General features: G+C 38.6%; 1 protein-coding gene across 5 annotated transcripts in view; it reads right to left on the reverse strand.

Annotated features, from left to right (window-relative positions):
- Positions 1 to 16,258, reverse strand: part of slc2a9l2 (solute carrier family 2 member 9, like 2) — a 105,794-nt gene that overhangs the window by 66,586 nt on the left and 22,950 nt on the right. For all 5 annotated transcript variants that reach the window (XM_087179752.1, XM_087179751.1, XM_023427853.2 and 2 more), the window contains 3 exons: positions 16,132 to 16,256; positions 14,864 to 15,009; positions 3,070 to 3,202 (listed from right to left, as the gene is read on the reverse strand). In XM_087179752.1, coding sequence (XP_087035878.1) covers positions 3,070 to 3,202; positions 14,864 to 15,009; positions 16,132 to 16,256 — 404 coding nt within the window. The remainder of the gene's footprint in view (positions 1 to 3,069; positions 3,203 to 14,863; positions 15,010 to 16,131; positions 16,257 to 16,258) is intronic.

Consider the following 16,258-nt stretch of genomic DNA (forward strand, 5'->3'; position numbering starts at 1 on the left):
CCATTTATGTGATCTATATCTAGATACATTACCTAGTCTCAATGGGGTTTTTTTTGTCTTTTTTTTTTCTATCTTTATAAAATTGTATATTTTTTTTAATTGTATTGTTTGCTACATCCTCGTTGTTTTTGTGATTTATGTGAAGTGGTGTGTGAAACACTGCCAGTTCCCTTTGAGATTAATAAAGTGATCTATCTCTCCAGATAAGATGTTCCTTATCCAGATAAGATCACCAGAAACAGGTCACATGTTAATAGAACACAACATAAATGGGACATAACTGGAAAGTATTTAATGTTTCTGATGCTGTTTTTGAGCTGCCAAGCAAAATAAACATGCAGTAACTCAATTGTAGATGTACTTATTGACGATGCCATGCCAGATTAAATGTGTCAGAAAACATTTTTCATGATTTCTAAAACATCCTTTCTTGCCCAGAATAACTAGTGGGAGCTCTTTAAGACTTATCCTTTAGCTCTTGCGTTTGTTTGTAAGATATAAAATAACTTCTGCCTCTACTGTACATTTGATCCAATTTCCTATGGAGAGATTTCCCTCAAGCAATTCAAAGCAAAAGGAGTTAGTCCTCATTAATTCCTGCTGGTGTACGAACCAAAATCTGATTTAAAGAAGATTCTGCTCTATAGGGGACACCTGTGGTGTAAGCATAATGTATTCTTATTGATATCATGTTAGGTTTCTATCAGGTATTGTTAATAGGTTATTATCTTCAAATGAATGAGACAGATGAGCAGATGCCACCGAGCTATCATAAAGTCACACATACTGTACCATGTGCAGTGCTGGCAATTTCATCAACTACATTTAAATGCTTTGTAATCAGACCCTGAATGTTTTCTCTCTTTGTTAATGCTGTTTGATTGTCAACAACCCAGTCTATGTTACATGTATTATGTGTTTTGGATATATAATTTTTGGTAAAAGTAAAAGAAGTGACGTAAACCCAACCGTCCAGATTATTTGTTAAAATCAGTATGGGGACAGAATGAATAGTACTGCTTCATCTAAAGTTCTGTGACACTGAGACCTCGCTGAACTTCGAGCTCAAAAGAAACAAACAGGATGTTCCATTCTACATAGAACACAAGAACTAATCCTTCAGAGGGTACCCATCTATAATGTATGGACATGACATCAAAGAGCTCAAAACACCCCAGAGAGAAAACTGATCAAAGTCATATCTGACATCACATTTTTCTACATGCTTCGTTAACACATGCACTTTGAGCTATGCCTCTACCCCATGCTGTTTTATGTCTACGCTTTTTAACATTTGACAAGATATCACTATGGTTATTCATATAAAGTCTCTGAAATTAAAAAATGTTTATGAGAATGCATATACATTAGTTGAGAGTTGGGAGCACAGGCCTAAATCAATTGACATAGGTTACATTGATGCTGGGCTAATAAGCTGCAAAGTCAAAGAGTTAAAAGGAGTGGCAAAACAAGGTATGGGTCATTGCGTAATTGCTTTGGCTCATTCCCTTCCTGGGGCCATAATTCCATCAAATATTAACAAACAGACATGAAACATAGATGTACATAGAATATACATACATACATACATCCATAAATCCACTTAGAAATCATAAAATAAAAGACGCTTCAAAAGTTTTCCAACAATCATCAAGTTTTTAAGTTTTCTTCACCATCAAAGTCATCAAGTGACAGCTTAGTATATTTTTAATTGAGCCATTTTTCAAAATGTAAGGAAGTATAGGCAGCAAAATCATTTCTGACTCACTCCATTTTCAAACAAAAGTCTTTCACACTGAGCTGATAAATAAAAAAGGGAAAAAAGTAGAAGGACAAGAACTCAAGATCCACTTTTAAATACAAGTACGTCACTCTGGGCAGAATTTCGATTACAGAGAGACCAGCGAGTTCACCGAAAAACAGCAGTTTTTTTTGTGGTTGTAATTATTACTGAGGTGGGAGTGAAAAATGACCCTGATACATGCTCCGGATGGGATTGAAATCACTAACCTCACAGGAAATATTTAAATCATCCCACCTCCCCCTAGAGACATACAGTAAATCCAGTCCAACTGGGGCGTAAGTTTGAAAACTTTGGATGTTTTAGTGTACAATCTGACTTTACAGTAAGTCCCATATTCATACAACACAAAATTATTATTGTAATTGTACTTCACTGCTTTTATACAAAACATTAAACCTCAGATATTTCAGTCACTTATATCTTTAAAGGGCCTTGTATACCCATGGTAATATAAATACATCTTTAAAATACAGTCAGCTAAAGTTATTAAACTAAAGTTTAATGCTGCTTTATGGCATTAAACTGCAATTTATACTATTGTAACAGAGACACGTTGCAATATTTTGACAGCAATCAGAAAAATGACACTGTAAAATTTTTCTTTTATTATATTTGAAATAAATTGTATTCCGAGGATTGAGCAATGTCCTTTTTTTTTAGGGATGCCCTGATTAATCAGCCGCCGATCATGATCGGCTGATTTTCATCAAAAATATGTGATCGGTCAATCGGCATTAATGCTCCTAGTCACCGATCGCCTTAAAAACACCTGTGGTCAATACTCCATGATCGCGGCATCCTTAGCTTTTTACTGAATTGAAAAACAATGCCCAATATGAGCTGAGCGAATGATTATACCACTTCAGTGTTCATAAGGGCACCTGACTCTTGTTTTAAGATAGTTTTGAAAAAATTGTGAATCTATCCTTTAACAGTTTTGCACACTGAAGCTCAGTTGTGAAAACAGAGCAGTGGTAAAATAAGCTACTGCAAAAGCCACAAATCTCCGCAATGGGAAAGTCATGAGTCTCTGGTCTTGTTAAATAATTCTATCATTCCCCTGCAGATATACTATGGTAGTTTGTGCAATGGTACAGTGACACTCTTACCACTGTGGAATCATTTTTTTCACTCTCCAGAAGTGTGTGGATGTGACTGTTGCTCTTAAACTGTAACAAGCACAAATGTATTTGAGACAAGAGCCTAGCGTGGCAGCCTGTTTGTCAGTGAGATGAGGCACATGTTTCTTTTAGTGTATGCAATACCTCTTTCTGCTCCAGCCTCATCCCTCCTCTCCATCAGCAGGTAGCGAGGACTCTCCGGGAGGAAGGGCAGCACACAGAGCTGGAGTAATGCCGGCAACGCCAGGAAGGTAAACAGGTAGTTCCACCTGGACTCCTGCACAGTACAAAGAGGTCGGACAGAGTTGAAGCATGAAATCATCAGCTGATTATGAGGCAAAACCCAAACATCATCAATCCTAGGAATTCAGAAAACTATATATATATACACTAATATAGACTGCAGAGATGCAGAGAAGACATATAGCCAAACATGAGTGTAGTCAGAGGGATGCTGTGGCTTCTGTTCCATTACACATTGATTTATTCATAAAATGCAAAAACAGACTAAATATGTATCAAAGATTGGTAGATCTAGGGAAGCTGGCATTAAACATGGTCTTTTCAATGATTTTCAAAACATATCTTACAACAGCAAGGAGCACCTGAGTCAAGATAACTTTGGTTTTTAAATTATCATTCCTGGAAAACATAGCTGTGTTTCTACTCAAAAATGTCAAAATCTGGCCCCTGGACCTCTTGTGCTACTAACTCAAATATTTCAGGTATTACAATTGGACATTCAGTACATAAATGAATGTTATACGCACAAAATATTTAATGGTTATGCAGTGGTTCACTAAGGTCAAAACCAGCTTTTCTTGAATATAATGATTCATTTTCCAAGCTGTGGAGCTACTGAGTGAACTGGTCTAAGCCGTACTGTCGTAAACATTTATTTCGAGTGGGGTCAGTTCAATGACCTGTAGAAGAACTGTAGAAGGACTGTCATAACTGGGCATCATTTTCCCCCAGAAAATAAACTAAATAGTGAGAAAAAAATGTTATCCCCTCTCAAAAAAGAGATACTGTGGTCGCTATTATCATTATGGGTTAATGTCCTTCAAATGGATTGCTTAACTAATTTAATTATTTACTTCAAACTCTGCCAATTCACATCATCATAAGGTCTTAAAACATTTTCTGTTGTGGAGTGGGAAATGTCTAAGGTTGTGTTTGGAGAAGATCCAGGTCTAAATTGACAAGGAGGTCTAAGATAGATATCAAAATGGACACTTCCACCAGAAAGGGCTCCCCCTTGGTATGAATGTGAATGGGGCCCTCTATCTCCTGTTGCCTTTTTATCAATCAATTAATCCTTAGATTTGTCTAACCCCGTTACGTAACACCTACAAGCTGTCTGCAATACAGTATCTAAGGCTGCTAAGAACAATTTACATCTTAATATACAATCCAGTACCTGCACTGAGGATAGACAAAAACCCATTTCTTTGGAAAGTTTGGGTTGATATAGAAGTTTTAACTCTAGGAGGATCTTTTTTGAAGGTGAAACTTGGCTCATTCAGTCGAGTTTCACTGCACCAGAGTCAATTTCTGTCAACATCTACAACTAAAGCATCTTTTAGATTTGATTTTAAAGTCAGACTGAACATTACCTCAGGAATATGACTTATACGCCAAAATTACAAGTGTACAGGACATGAGGCTTCAGCTTATTATTCAATTATTTATCCCTACTCAAATTTGAAGCTCTTTAGGAGATATGGGAGAAGGATCTGGAGTACTCATTTGCAGATGGAGATTGGGATGCTAAGAATATCAAATACTTGACTTTACATTTAGATCAGTTTAAAACATTAAGTTGTTTTTATTGCAGTCGCACAAAGACGTCTCAACTGTAGCTCAGAGAAAATGCAGACTGTTGAACCTGAATTCATGAATATACTTCAGGTATGCCCTTTAGTACAACTCTATAGGAGGAAAGTCCACAAATTTATTTGCATTTATGATCTTTCGAATAATTTTGATATTCAATCCTTGTGGCAGACTGTTGCACCAGACTTGTATAATGGAGCAGGAAGACTCCAAGGGAACCATCATTTTATGAATGGATTACTCATCCAGGGCATGTTCGGCTCATTTGAGAGAATTTAATCTTGAATGAAACATGGAGCGGATGGGTATGACATTATTTTTTAGTATATTACTGTAATGGATTGATAATAAGGACATTCTCTGAGGTAAATTCAAGGTTAATTGAAAAGAATATATAAACAAATAAAAAATGTCATTTTGCAAAACGTATTTCTTGAATGTTCTGAAAGAATCCGACAAACATTGTCCATCATCCTCATCTGCTAGTTATTAGAGCTGAGAGCAGTGCGAGGATCAGCCAGTATCAAACGGTAAGGCCACGGACCTGACATCACACAGTCATCATTAATGGTGTGTCACACTTTGACTTACACACTTTAAAAACATAGTCATGCTATATGTTGTGAAGGGGCTTTTCCTTCTTTAACTATTATTCCTTTTCCGGGTCTTTAAACAGTATTGGGCTCTAAAATCATGAGCTGGGTTCCAATTCAGTTGCCACATCCTTCTGAGGAAGTGGTCCATGAAGACGTGGCCTTTGTAGCTGTCGTAGACCGTGGAGACCGAACTGAAATGAGACGGTGTCAACGATACATAACTTTTTTTTTTTACTTTTAAGGTTCTTGGATTTTTAACAGTTAGAGCATTAGCTGTTCAACTGAGCTGAAACCCAATAATTACATTTAAAAGTGTTATCATCTGGCTCTCTGTCAGCCTCGTTTGCTGCCATATTATTTTCATGACCAACATGCAATGAATCATGGGATAGGTTGGGCCACAAAGGATCCACCCGTTGGAGCCTCCATTTCCCCGGGAAAGAAGGCCACGTTTGAAGGAGTCTTTGAAATGGGACAGCCTAGTCGTGCCGCTGTGACACAATCAATCTTCAAATGCAGCCTCCGAAGGATGCAGCCCCGGAATTGGGACACAGCAATTCTTTGTCTCTAAGATGGCTGAGAAGACATAGCATTCAGCTAGCCAGTTCCCATAGCAACCAAGGTCATAGTATAGACCGTATGCGTAGAGGATGATAAGTTAAGTCTCCGGTGGTGGGACTAAACAGCCATAACAAAGAACCTTGTCTTAGTGTCACAAGGTCAAAAAGTCACACAAGTTTTCTCCAAGTAGAACAGATATACAGGGTCTCCCAAACTTTCTTCCATCAGCTCACAGGATTTCCGTCACATATGTCTGTATACCTCACATAAACCATTCCCTTTAGGAAAGACAACAGGATGCACAGCTCCATCTCTTTAACAAATCTATTCTTAATGATTTCAATTGAGCAAATGGGACAAATGTCCGCTCTCAGCTCATAAAAAGTCTGTCTTGGTTGCAGTAACATTTACTAGGTGATTATATATATGAGACTGTAAATTTAAATAATGTCATTAATTTAAGTTTAAGTTTCTATGTATATTCAGTCATTGTCCACCTTGTCCTGTGTCCTGTGTTTTGATAGCCATACAAAAGCTGTACTGCATTTTTGTACATTAAATGGCTATGGGTAAAGGCAGATTTCACACTGTAAAAAAGCCTGTTAATGTGTACAACTGTACAATTAAGGAAAGTAAGCTCACTTTCTCCATTTTATTGCTCATCTCTAAAAATATGAATATTTTCCCATATCAATGTTGCATCAGTTCCTTGTTTACATTATTAAAAAACTTTAGTATGACTCACTAATGAATCTAATTTAATGGCGAAAAATGAGATGGGAAAAAAAGAAACATTTAACGAATGTCATTACACTCATTACCTTGTTATCTTGAGGAGGTTTTGAGCTTAATTATGTTTCTGGGTATTGCCCTTTAGAGATATTTCTCCAATTATAAGAAAAAAAATAAAATATGCCTTTTTGCCTCTGACAGGTAAAACAGGCATGTCTACACTGGTAACAGTCCAACTCTTCACTATGACCCTCTCTGCACTAAATCCTGTGTGAGCTGTGTAAATGTAAGTGTTCTGCACAAACCTGAGGTCTCACAGATTCTGAGATGTGGGTCGTCTTATCACAGCTGGAGATGAAAGTGGCTTTTCAGCGGCTGCTCCGACAGACCAAGAATCTAATTCCGTTCTATGAGCATTGATTTCTGTAGTCTGAGCTTTATAGAAGAATTTTTTTTGTTTGTTTCTGCTACAGTGTCATACAGGTTGCTGATCTTGACTTCACTCACAAATTTTTCCACTCAAAATCTTTTTTACTATCCTATTTATTATATTTTTATTATAGGCATTTGTTGCAAAAAAAAAAAAAAGACTGAAAGCTAATCACAGGAGGTTGACAGCATGTAGATCTATATGTCGAACACTGGCAGAAGGCAGTGCTGTCAAAATCCTACATTCACATACAACTATTAATAATCAGGGTGGCCTGCGAATAAACAAAGAAAACAGTAGCTGACTTGACAGTAAAATACCACTAAAGTATGAACAGTTGCAGGTGCAGAAAGAAGTTTTCTCTGATTCAAACGTGCATACACATTCATGCAGTCACGTCTCCATGACTTCATAGGACATTACATTGACTTACATTAATTTCTGGGCGACTTACTTTCACCTTAACCATAACTCCTATTTTCTCCCTCTAACCCTAAAAATGACATAATTAACATTATTTTTGTCTCCATAAGGAAGATAAGTCCCTCTAATGCGACTGTGTGAGCAGATTTAGCCCCGCACAACATGAGTAAAACCTGGACCACACACACACACACACACACACACACACACACACACACACACACACACACACACACACTGTGTCACTCCTGTCCTGTCTGCAGTAAAAACTAAATGCATGTCCTTTGGTGTCTACCAATATCTGTTTTTAACCGTGGCAACCTGGGTGAGCCTGGCTCTGAGCCCATCATTCACAATGATGAAAGAAACCACAGCTCAGAAGGCCCATCCACGACTTAGAGTGACACTCGATTACAGTGAACTAAACAAAGCAGACAAATGGATTATTGCTGTATTCCAACAGCCTTGTCGTTTTTCCAATTATCTCCAGTGAGAATGCAGAGGCTGGAGGGCGCACACTGGCATACTGTGACTGAACAAACGCAAAGGATGAAACACATCTTTGTTGTCTGGTGCTGAGAGGAGCGAAACAAAGGAGAATGTGGATTTCATGAATCCATGGCTGCAGTTGCAGGAGGTCCACCACATAGCCATAGAGGGGCATGGTGTGAACAGGTAAGTTCTCAGATAGAGATAATGGAAAGGTCAGGTGGACCGCATCTTTGATGTATCCAATTGTACGAGATAATATTATTTGTGTTAGGTCAGTCTTACAGTTTTCAATAACTTCACTTTTGAAAACATTCCTTAAACAAAGGATCCAAAAGTAAAACACATTTTCTACTTTAGACTTTGTTTTCAATTCTACAACGCACACTTGCAAAAACACTACACACTTTCTTACATTACACACTTTGTTCAAAAGTTAATTCTTGCAATCATTGGGAAAACACTTGTTTTGCAAACTGCAAAACACACCTGAATGTGGCACCACCCACATACACATCTGAAGACTCTTATGCAGAAATTGAACACTAATCAGCCTGAGCCTTTGCATTACATATAGACCTCAGGTGAGCTTTTGTGAGATCTTTGCAAACATGGAAGCAGCAAGAGCGAGAGGAAGAGGTCGAGGAAGAGGAAGACAAAGACAAAGAGGAGGACCGGTCACTAGACGAACACATATATCCATATATCCGTATCCATCCCTGAACTGATCCCACCTCAATGTCTCCACATTCCTCGCAAAAAACTGTAATTACTTATAGCCAGACCATTCCCCAAGTGAGAATTGACCCCACTCTACTAATCTTCACTGAGTTTGGTGCAGGCACTAACAGCTCTAAATCTTTATTTCCACAGCGGGCAGTGAGATTTAACTGGCTGTCACTCACTTCACTGGTTAGAGACTAATAACTAATATAATGATAGAAACCTCTGGATTACCTGATCTTTATAAATATTATGTGAAATTAAGTAGTATGTAAATAAGAGTCATTTTTATCAATTCAGTACCGGCTGAGGCATCTCAAATTATTAAATTCCTAAAAGTATAAAAATGGTTCCTGCACAGGTAGCATTTTGCCAAATGAGTGAGGGGAAGGAACTTCCCTTTATACTTTGTTTCTCGTCACAGCCCATTAGTCTGCCTATTACCTGAGAGGGAAAAAAAACATATCTGGAGTCGTTGTATGTCTGTGAATTAGATAAACACAGCCCCATTTCCACAATACATTCTCACAAAATGAAAACCTTGTTGGTAAAAGCCTCACGTCACCAGAATCTCAGCCTCAGGAATACCAGGATCAGAAGAAAAGCCCACCATCCCTCTGCCCATAGCTGTTTGTAATGAGTGTCACCTTCTCTTTAAGCCTCTTTCTCTGATACTCTCTTTGAAGAGCAGTTTGACACTTGGCGCTCGCAGGTGTGTGCTGTCCCATTCTTAAAACATGAAAGGGGTCCGTCTTATATTTGGGGGAACTGCTATTCCATGTGAGATTTACACTTCACACGAAAGGCAAACATAGGGTGTTAACTCACGTAAAGGAAATGTGACCACAGGTTTCATATAGCTTTTTGTTTTAGGTCAGATACAACTTTAATATTCAATTACAGGAACCATATAGAGCCAAAAGACACGCAAGTCAGAGAATATATTTGAGAAAACTGTTCACTCAACTAATCATGTGGTGTTTGTATAATACTGTGTACTGTAGTGTTAAACTGCAAACAGCTGGAAGCATACACACGCAGCACATACACCATATGTACAGGGCTATATCAAAGTCATTCAGAACACCACAACACTCCGGTGTCTGATGAATTACACTACAGTGGAAAATAAATTGCACTACAGTGACCACCCATACATATAATAATCCTCAATCAATTTTTCCATCTACACAACCCTCTGAAGCAACAGTCAGGTGTGATGGAGGACACACAGCACAGATAAGGGCCCATTAAGCGCACTGAATGCAACCTTAGTGGTGTGAGCTGTGTTTAAGGCATGCTGCTGAGTTCAGTGTCTCAGGAGAGTTCAGTGACAGACTGGCTAAAAGCCTGTTTCTGCTGTAATGCTGGAATAAACACGTTTCCCTACTGGGACAAAGTCAGTGGCTAAGCACGAAGGTTGGAATAATTATCATTTGTCAAAGCTTATCACCATTTTGCGTTGTACATCTTAGTGACATCTTAAACCAGATCCCATTAAAAGGAGCCTCCAGTGAGAGGAAACCTGTTGGAGTCTCATAACCAAAGGCCAGTAAAGACAACGGTGGCATTATCATCAGATATGCCACATATGTCTGTGACGCTCGTCAAATGGCAAGGACAGGGTGTCACAGAGGTGATATGAATACATAACAATGGCTGCATGAAGACATACGGCTCCATATGAAATTATAAAGGTGCTCTGCAGGTCGAAGTGATGGATTGGACAAACCAATACTCATAAATTAAAAATGAGTATCTGCTTTGCTCGACACTCTGACACTATGCCCATGTGTAAATGTCAAAGTGAAAGTGAAAAAAAAAAAAGAAACGATAATTCTCTGAAAATAAGACCATGAGTGATTGAATGAATGAGGGGATTCACAATTGAAGACAATAAAGTGAAATCTAAACATTACTGATATTTTCTTTCACCAGTTGGAAGTGAAAATATACGTTTAGGGTTTTACCTCCTAAAGCATTAATTCAAGAGTCACACATCAAAGTCAAGTAGCTTAAAAGGTGACAGTCATTTTTTAATCCACAGCAAGAAACATGGTATATGAACTCATAATATTTTCCTTTTCCACTGAAAAGGAAAATCATAGAAAAGACATCAAAAAGCTAACAGAGAGCAGATTAAGCACAACAGTTCTCAAGCCTTCATGCAGGATATGCATGGGCCTATAGAAATTATGGAAAATATGGAGATTCATCCAAAATTCACTGGCTATGAAATATGTTTGCCACTCTCACATCGTCATTGTTGGAATAAATGCAGCTGGATATGTGCAGTACTGATTTCTGCACATATGTTAAAGCAGGAGGGATAAGCTCCAAACAAAACAGGATGTGGATGCAGTCTAGTTGATTGTTGTTTTGCAGTATGTTACCATGAGGTAGCAATTGCAGTTTACAAACGATTCCAGACTCTGCACACTCCCCTGCCATCTTGCCCCAGAAGGTATGTAGAAGCAGCTGCTGCTGTGATTTAAATTTGTGAATGACATTCACCTGATTCACCAATACACAGTCAAGAAGAAGTGCTCAAGTTCTTCTTAAACTCTTTATTTCTTCGTTTTACTTGATTGTCAGACATTTCATAATAAAATGCTAATGGTTGCTTCAGTGAGTTATTACTTTGTCAAATCTGAAGCTCCTGCACACCACCAACTTCATTTAGTGACAAAACTCATGAAAAATCAATCAAAATATGTCCTGATATTTGTTGGGAATGGTAATGTAAACAGTGCATTACACAGACTGATTTAATGTTGTTTTAATGTGCATGACTGCAATGACGTCTCACTCTGCCAGCACGCCATTAGATTGAAGGCAGGCAGCGGGGCGGTGCAGTAGCTCTACACCTCTGACTGTACGAAGCTGCCCAGTGTTGATACATGTATTTCAATCAGGACATCCTCACACAAACATCAGACCAATATTGTAGGGCCAATCCTGTGTACCAGACTAGTTATAAATTTGGCCACTATATTAATCTAGAAGGAAAGTTATCCAGATGAAAAAAATACAAAACATTGTGACTGACCAACAAATCTGAAAAAATATGTTCAATTCAATTCAATTCTTTTTTTTTTTTCTTTTTTTTTTAAACTTTATAGTAACAGCATCATTATATTATTTCACTAAATTAATAAAACATGAGGTGAGAGGTGAAGGGCAGTTGCCCCCCCCCCCCCGAATGACGGTTAACAAATATCACGTGACTCCTTTCTGGCTATCTCATCTTCACTTTACTGACTGCTCATCAGCAATGGATAATTATTATTACTGATGGCCATTATCAATGGCAACTCATTGTAGACAGATAGGGCTGACAGTAGCAGCGACGTTGTGGTGAGGTCCATCAACTCGTTCCTGCTTATCATATTATCACTGGTCAAGTTGACCGTGCACGGCGCAGGCTTAAACAAAGCTCAGGCCAACGGGAAATGTCCTGGTGCTCCTGACAGGCTGTCTGCCGCTGGTCTCACTAGTGCTTGACAGATCATAACTGACGTTGCTCAATACGTCAGCATTTTCTGATTTTATCATTTATTTATTCATTGAATAACAGCTGTATCTGAACAGATCTGAAACATCTTTCCTTTGTTTTACAATCAGGGCAATTAATAGTTCTCAATTAACTGACTTGTTAAGTGTGGTGCATCGAGTAGCAGTTTTATAACGTATTTTCCTTTTAATGTGAATTTGACACCCAATGGCTTTGGTTTGAAAGGGATATTTAACTATCAGTATTCATGTGGAGTAGTAGTACAAACAGTATTTGTATTGAAAACTAAACCTAATAGTAATATACACATTTCGCCTACAGCCCTAGAAGAATAGCAACAGAAGGTCACTCTTACATAATAGACTAATTTATGCCAAAGGATATAACCGCATGTTTTCAATTTGGGAGAGAAATTAAGAGGAGAACTGCATTCAGTCATTAATTTTTTAAAACAGTGCCAAAAGTAAGCAGTGAGCTTAAGTCAATAGAATGTGCCAGGAGTGGAGCGTGTTATATCATTGGCTTTCTGTTCACATTACACAACTAAATTTGGGTTTCAAAGTGTATGTGCCTTTGGCTAATGTCTGTTTTAGGCCCTAAAAAGATAAACTGTGAGCCAAGCGCATGAATAATCAATTGTGTATTTGGGGACTGGATCACGATCATCATAAAAAATGCCTCAGCAGTAGGTCGAGTCAACATGGCTAAACTTATGTAAAGTGGGTCATTAAGGTTAATGGGGGTGGGGGGATTGGATACCATTTCCTCTAGGGTAAACAAAGTGTGACTCAGAATTCTTGCCGATATCTTACTGAAACAAGGGACAGATAGAACCGGTCACACACTGTGCAAGGTACAAACGTGAGTTAATTACTCAAGTGGCTGGAAGACGTGTTGCTGAGATGGCCTGAACTATTCAGTTGTCCAGCAAAAATGGGATGGCAAATCAGTATGTGCGAACGGAGGACCTTGAATGTCAGGTCGAAATGAGACTGTCTATTGGACTGTAGCTGCTGTGGACCTGAAGAAGTCATGCCACTCTCTCATGACGCTTTATCAGCTCTACTGACTAATGGAAAGTCCTCAGCCTTTAAAACCTTATAGCTAATTCACACCTCGATGTCACATGAGAGCCGCAGAGATTGTTCGCAAGTTCACATGCCATATATGTAGGAGTTACCAGAGTCTCAAGAATTAAAGTGTGAATTGCTTTGAAACCAATGGGATGTCAAGATGGCACTGTGATTAGAGATTAAGGACACCGCAGCCATCCTTGGCTGAAACAACGAGGGAATGATGCCGCTGGTGCTGCAGGTCTACTCTAATGTCCAGTGCAGGTTTCAGACTGATGTGGTCTGCTTTGCAACTTTCTCAAACCATCTGTCCTCTCTGTCTAAGATGTGAACATCCGGGCCCTCAAACAGCACCCATGTTCCTCTAAATAGGTGAAGACCACCGACAGAGTTCAATGTCTATGTTGTGTCGGATTTTTTTTTTTAATTTGTTTCGACAAAGTTTGACCCTCAAAAAATGAAATGCGACGGACTCCCCAGCATTGTGGCTAATAGTGAACTCCTTCAAAAGTTTCTATGTTCATCATGTTTCATTTTGATTTGACACTGATTGAATGAGATGAATTTACACAAGCTGAAACTTGAATCGTGATACAGCTCTTCAACGTCTGAACAACTTTTGGCATTTCTCTTGAATAAATTAAGTACTGCATGACTGCTACCATTTACCACAAAGGAGCGCCGCAGTACTCACAGACTCACTTCACACAAAATCTATTATGGCACATGTTGAAAGATTTACACCAAACAGACGATGGGTATGTTGTGATATGGCGCCTCTGACTGCACACAGCAATACTAAAGCATTAAAATGTATTGAAAACATTTGAGGTGGGGATGCAGCAATTTTATTTGCTAGACAGCTTCAAAAGCACGATTTTCAGGGCCATTATTGTTTTAACAGATCTTCTGCAGTAGATAAAAAAACAGTTTTCCTACACAGGTTCATTCTTGTTTTTCATTATTCTTCATGTTTATTATTAAGAGGAAGTAAACCTGGAGACCTGGAGATTATAAATCTTATTCTATTCCCTACGTGTATGTTTGTATGAGCTTTGTAGAGTAGGCTGGAATATGTGACAAGTGTCTGGGCAACCCACAGATGTCTAGTGCTGCGAAAGGAGTCAAAGCATCACTTAAGTCAGGATGGGTTCACATTTGACTGGTAGTAGCTCTAAATTCAACATGTAATGTTGAGTCAGTACAAATTACCTATCAACAGCATCTGCAGCAACTAGAAGGGCTGAAGGCTGTAGGCAAAGTAGAAATGCAGTTTATATTGCAGTTCTTATGTGTTTGCTGGATCTTGGCCCCAAAGCAAACTTAGACTTTATTAAGGTCAACAAAAAAAAAAATCAATGAATTCTCTCCAGACCCCTACAAAGTCAATAAATCTTCTCCACAAAAAGAGATTTCTGTGGGGGTTGTCTCTTGCACAACTCAATATTAGCTCCACTAAGGCTTCACTTTGTTATCCCAATTCAAATTTTTTTTTACTCTAGCAATAGTAACCGCTAACCATAAATGTCTGTAAATTTCTATAATCTCTAACACCACTGACCTGGCCCAGCAGCTCAGGCAGACCCAGCACCTGTCCTGTGAACACTCCCAGGCAGATCAGGATGGAGTTGAACTGGCCAATGGACCCTCTGATGTGTCTTGGGGAAATTTCTCCCAGGTACATGGGGAGGGCACTGAGAGCTATACCTACCAGGAATAAAACAAGACATTAAAATCATGCAAAAGCAGGAGTTAAAGCACAGAAAAACCACAAGCCTAACACCTACACTGATAGTATCCAACCTCCAGCAACATTTGACAAACGCTAAACTGCCAAGAAATGTGGGGCATCACTATGGATACTTATACAGATGACCTGTGCAATGGAAAATGTCAACATTAATAACGAAAGTGTAAGCAAGTGACTGTGCTCTGCTGTGAATGTGTATATGCGTCACTGATTGCAATGGGGTATATTCAGAGTTAAGCACATGTAATGAGGGGTATTACCAAAACCGAGTTATATTTCAGTATTAAGACGTCAAACTTGCCTGAAAGTTCAGGCTCCACTTTTTTCTACAAATAAACACAACTTTTGTGATAATCGACTTAGAAAATAAGTCTTTTTCTTGCATTTCTGTTTAATTTTAAGTTAAGCTACTGTCTGACAGTTTAACTACAGTTTCATCTCCCTTAAATGTGTGTCTGCAGGCAACATAACACACAAATGACAGGGATGAATAAGCACTGATATTGTGCTCTTCCTCTATGATTGTAGATGTGCAGCCAGAAGAGAAAGTGACACCTATAATCAAAGTCGTGTTGTTTACTGATCATCAGTGCATTCAGGTCTGACAAGTAAGTGATCCTTGATCTCTGCCGAGGATATATATATACTTTATTGTTATTTTCATGCTAGCTTAACAAACCACTTTTGAAATTGAGCTGCAAACGTTTCGATCTCATTTGAAGCTGCAGGTAAGATATGAGCATTTTTTGAAAAGTTGAATCTTTCTCTGGGGTGGTGTTTAGCAACTCAGGTAAATGTGTGTTTATTTGCCTGAAGGCTGCTTGGGCTGTTTAGCTGTGATCAAAGTGTAGACTGTTAAAATGGTAAAATGGTGACGTCATTGTTGTGATAAATATGGTTTTTAAGCCAAATTACATTCATGTCTAAGTTTTGGAAACTTTAATACGGGGCATTCAGTGGAATCCAAGGACAACGTTAAAGGACCCACATCTCACATGTTTGAATAGAGGCTTTTGAGACAATCTCAAGTCTGTACAGCTTTTGATCAAACTTTGAGCTGTGAGTAGATAAACTCTTACCAGAGTCAACCCCCATTATGAGTCGGCCAATGATGAGCATCTCAAAAGATTTTGCCTTCTCACCCAGGGACAGCAGCAGTGCAGCTATTACAGCGAAGCTGTTATTCGCCAGCAAGGTTCCCTTTCT

This window comes from Seriola lalandi, unplaced genomic scaffold (genome assembly GCF_002814215.2).
Source record: "Seriola lalandi dorsalis isolate HSWRI2012SDOR001 ecotype SW California unplaced genomic scaffold, Sedor1 jcf7180002054864, whole genome shotgun sequence".
Lineage (NCBI taxonomy): Eukaryota > Metazoa > Chordata > Actinopteri > Carangiformes > Carangidae > Seriola > Seriola lalandi.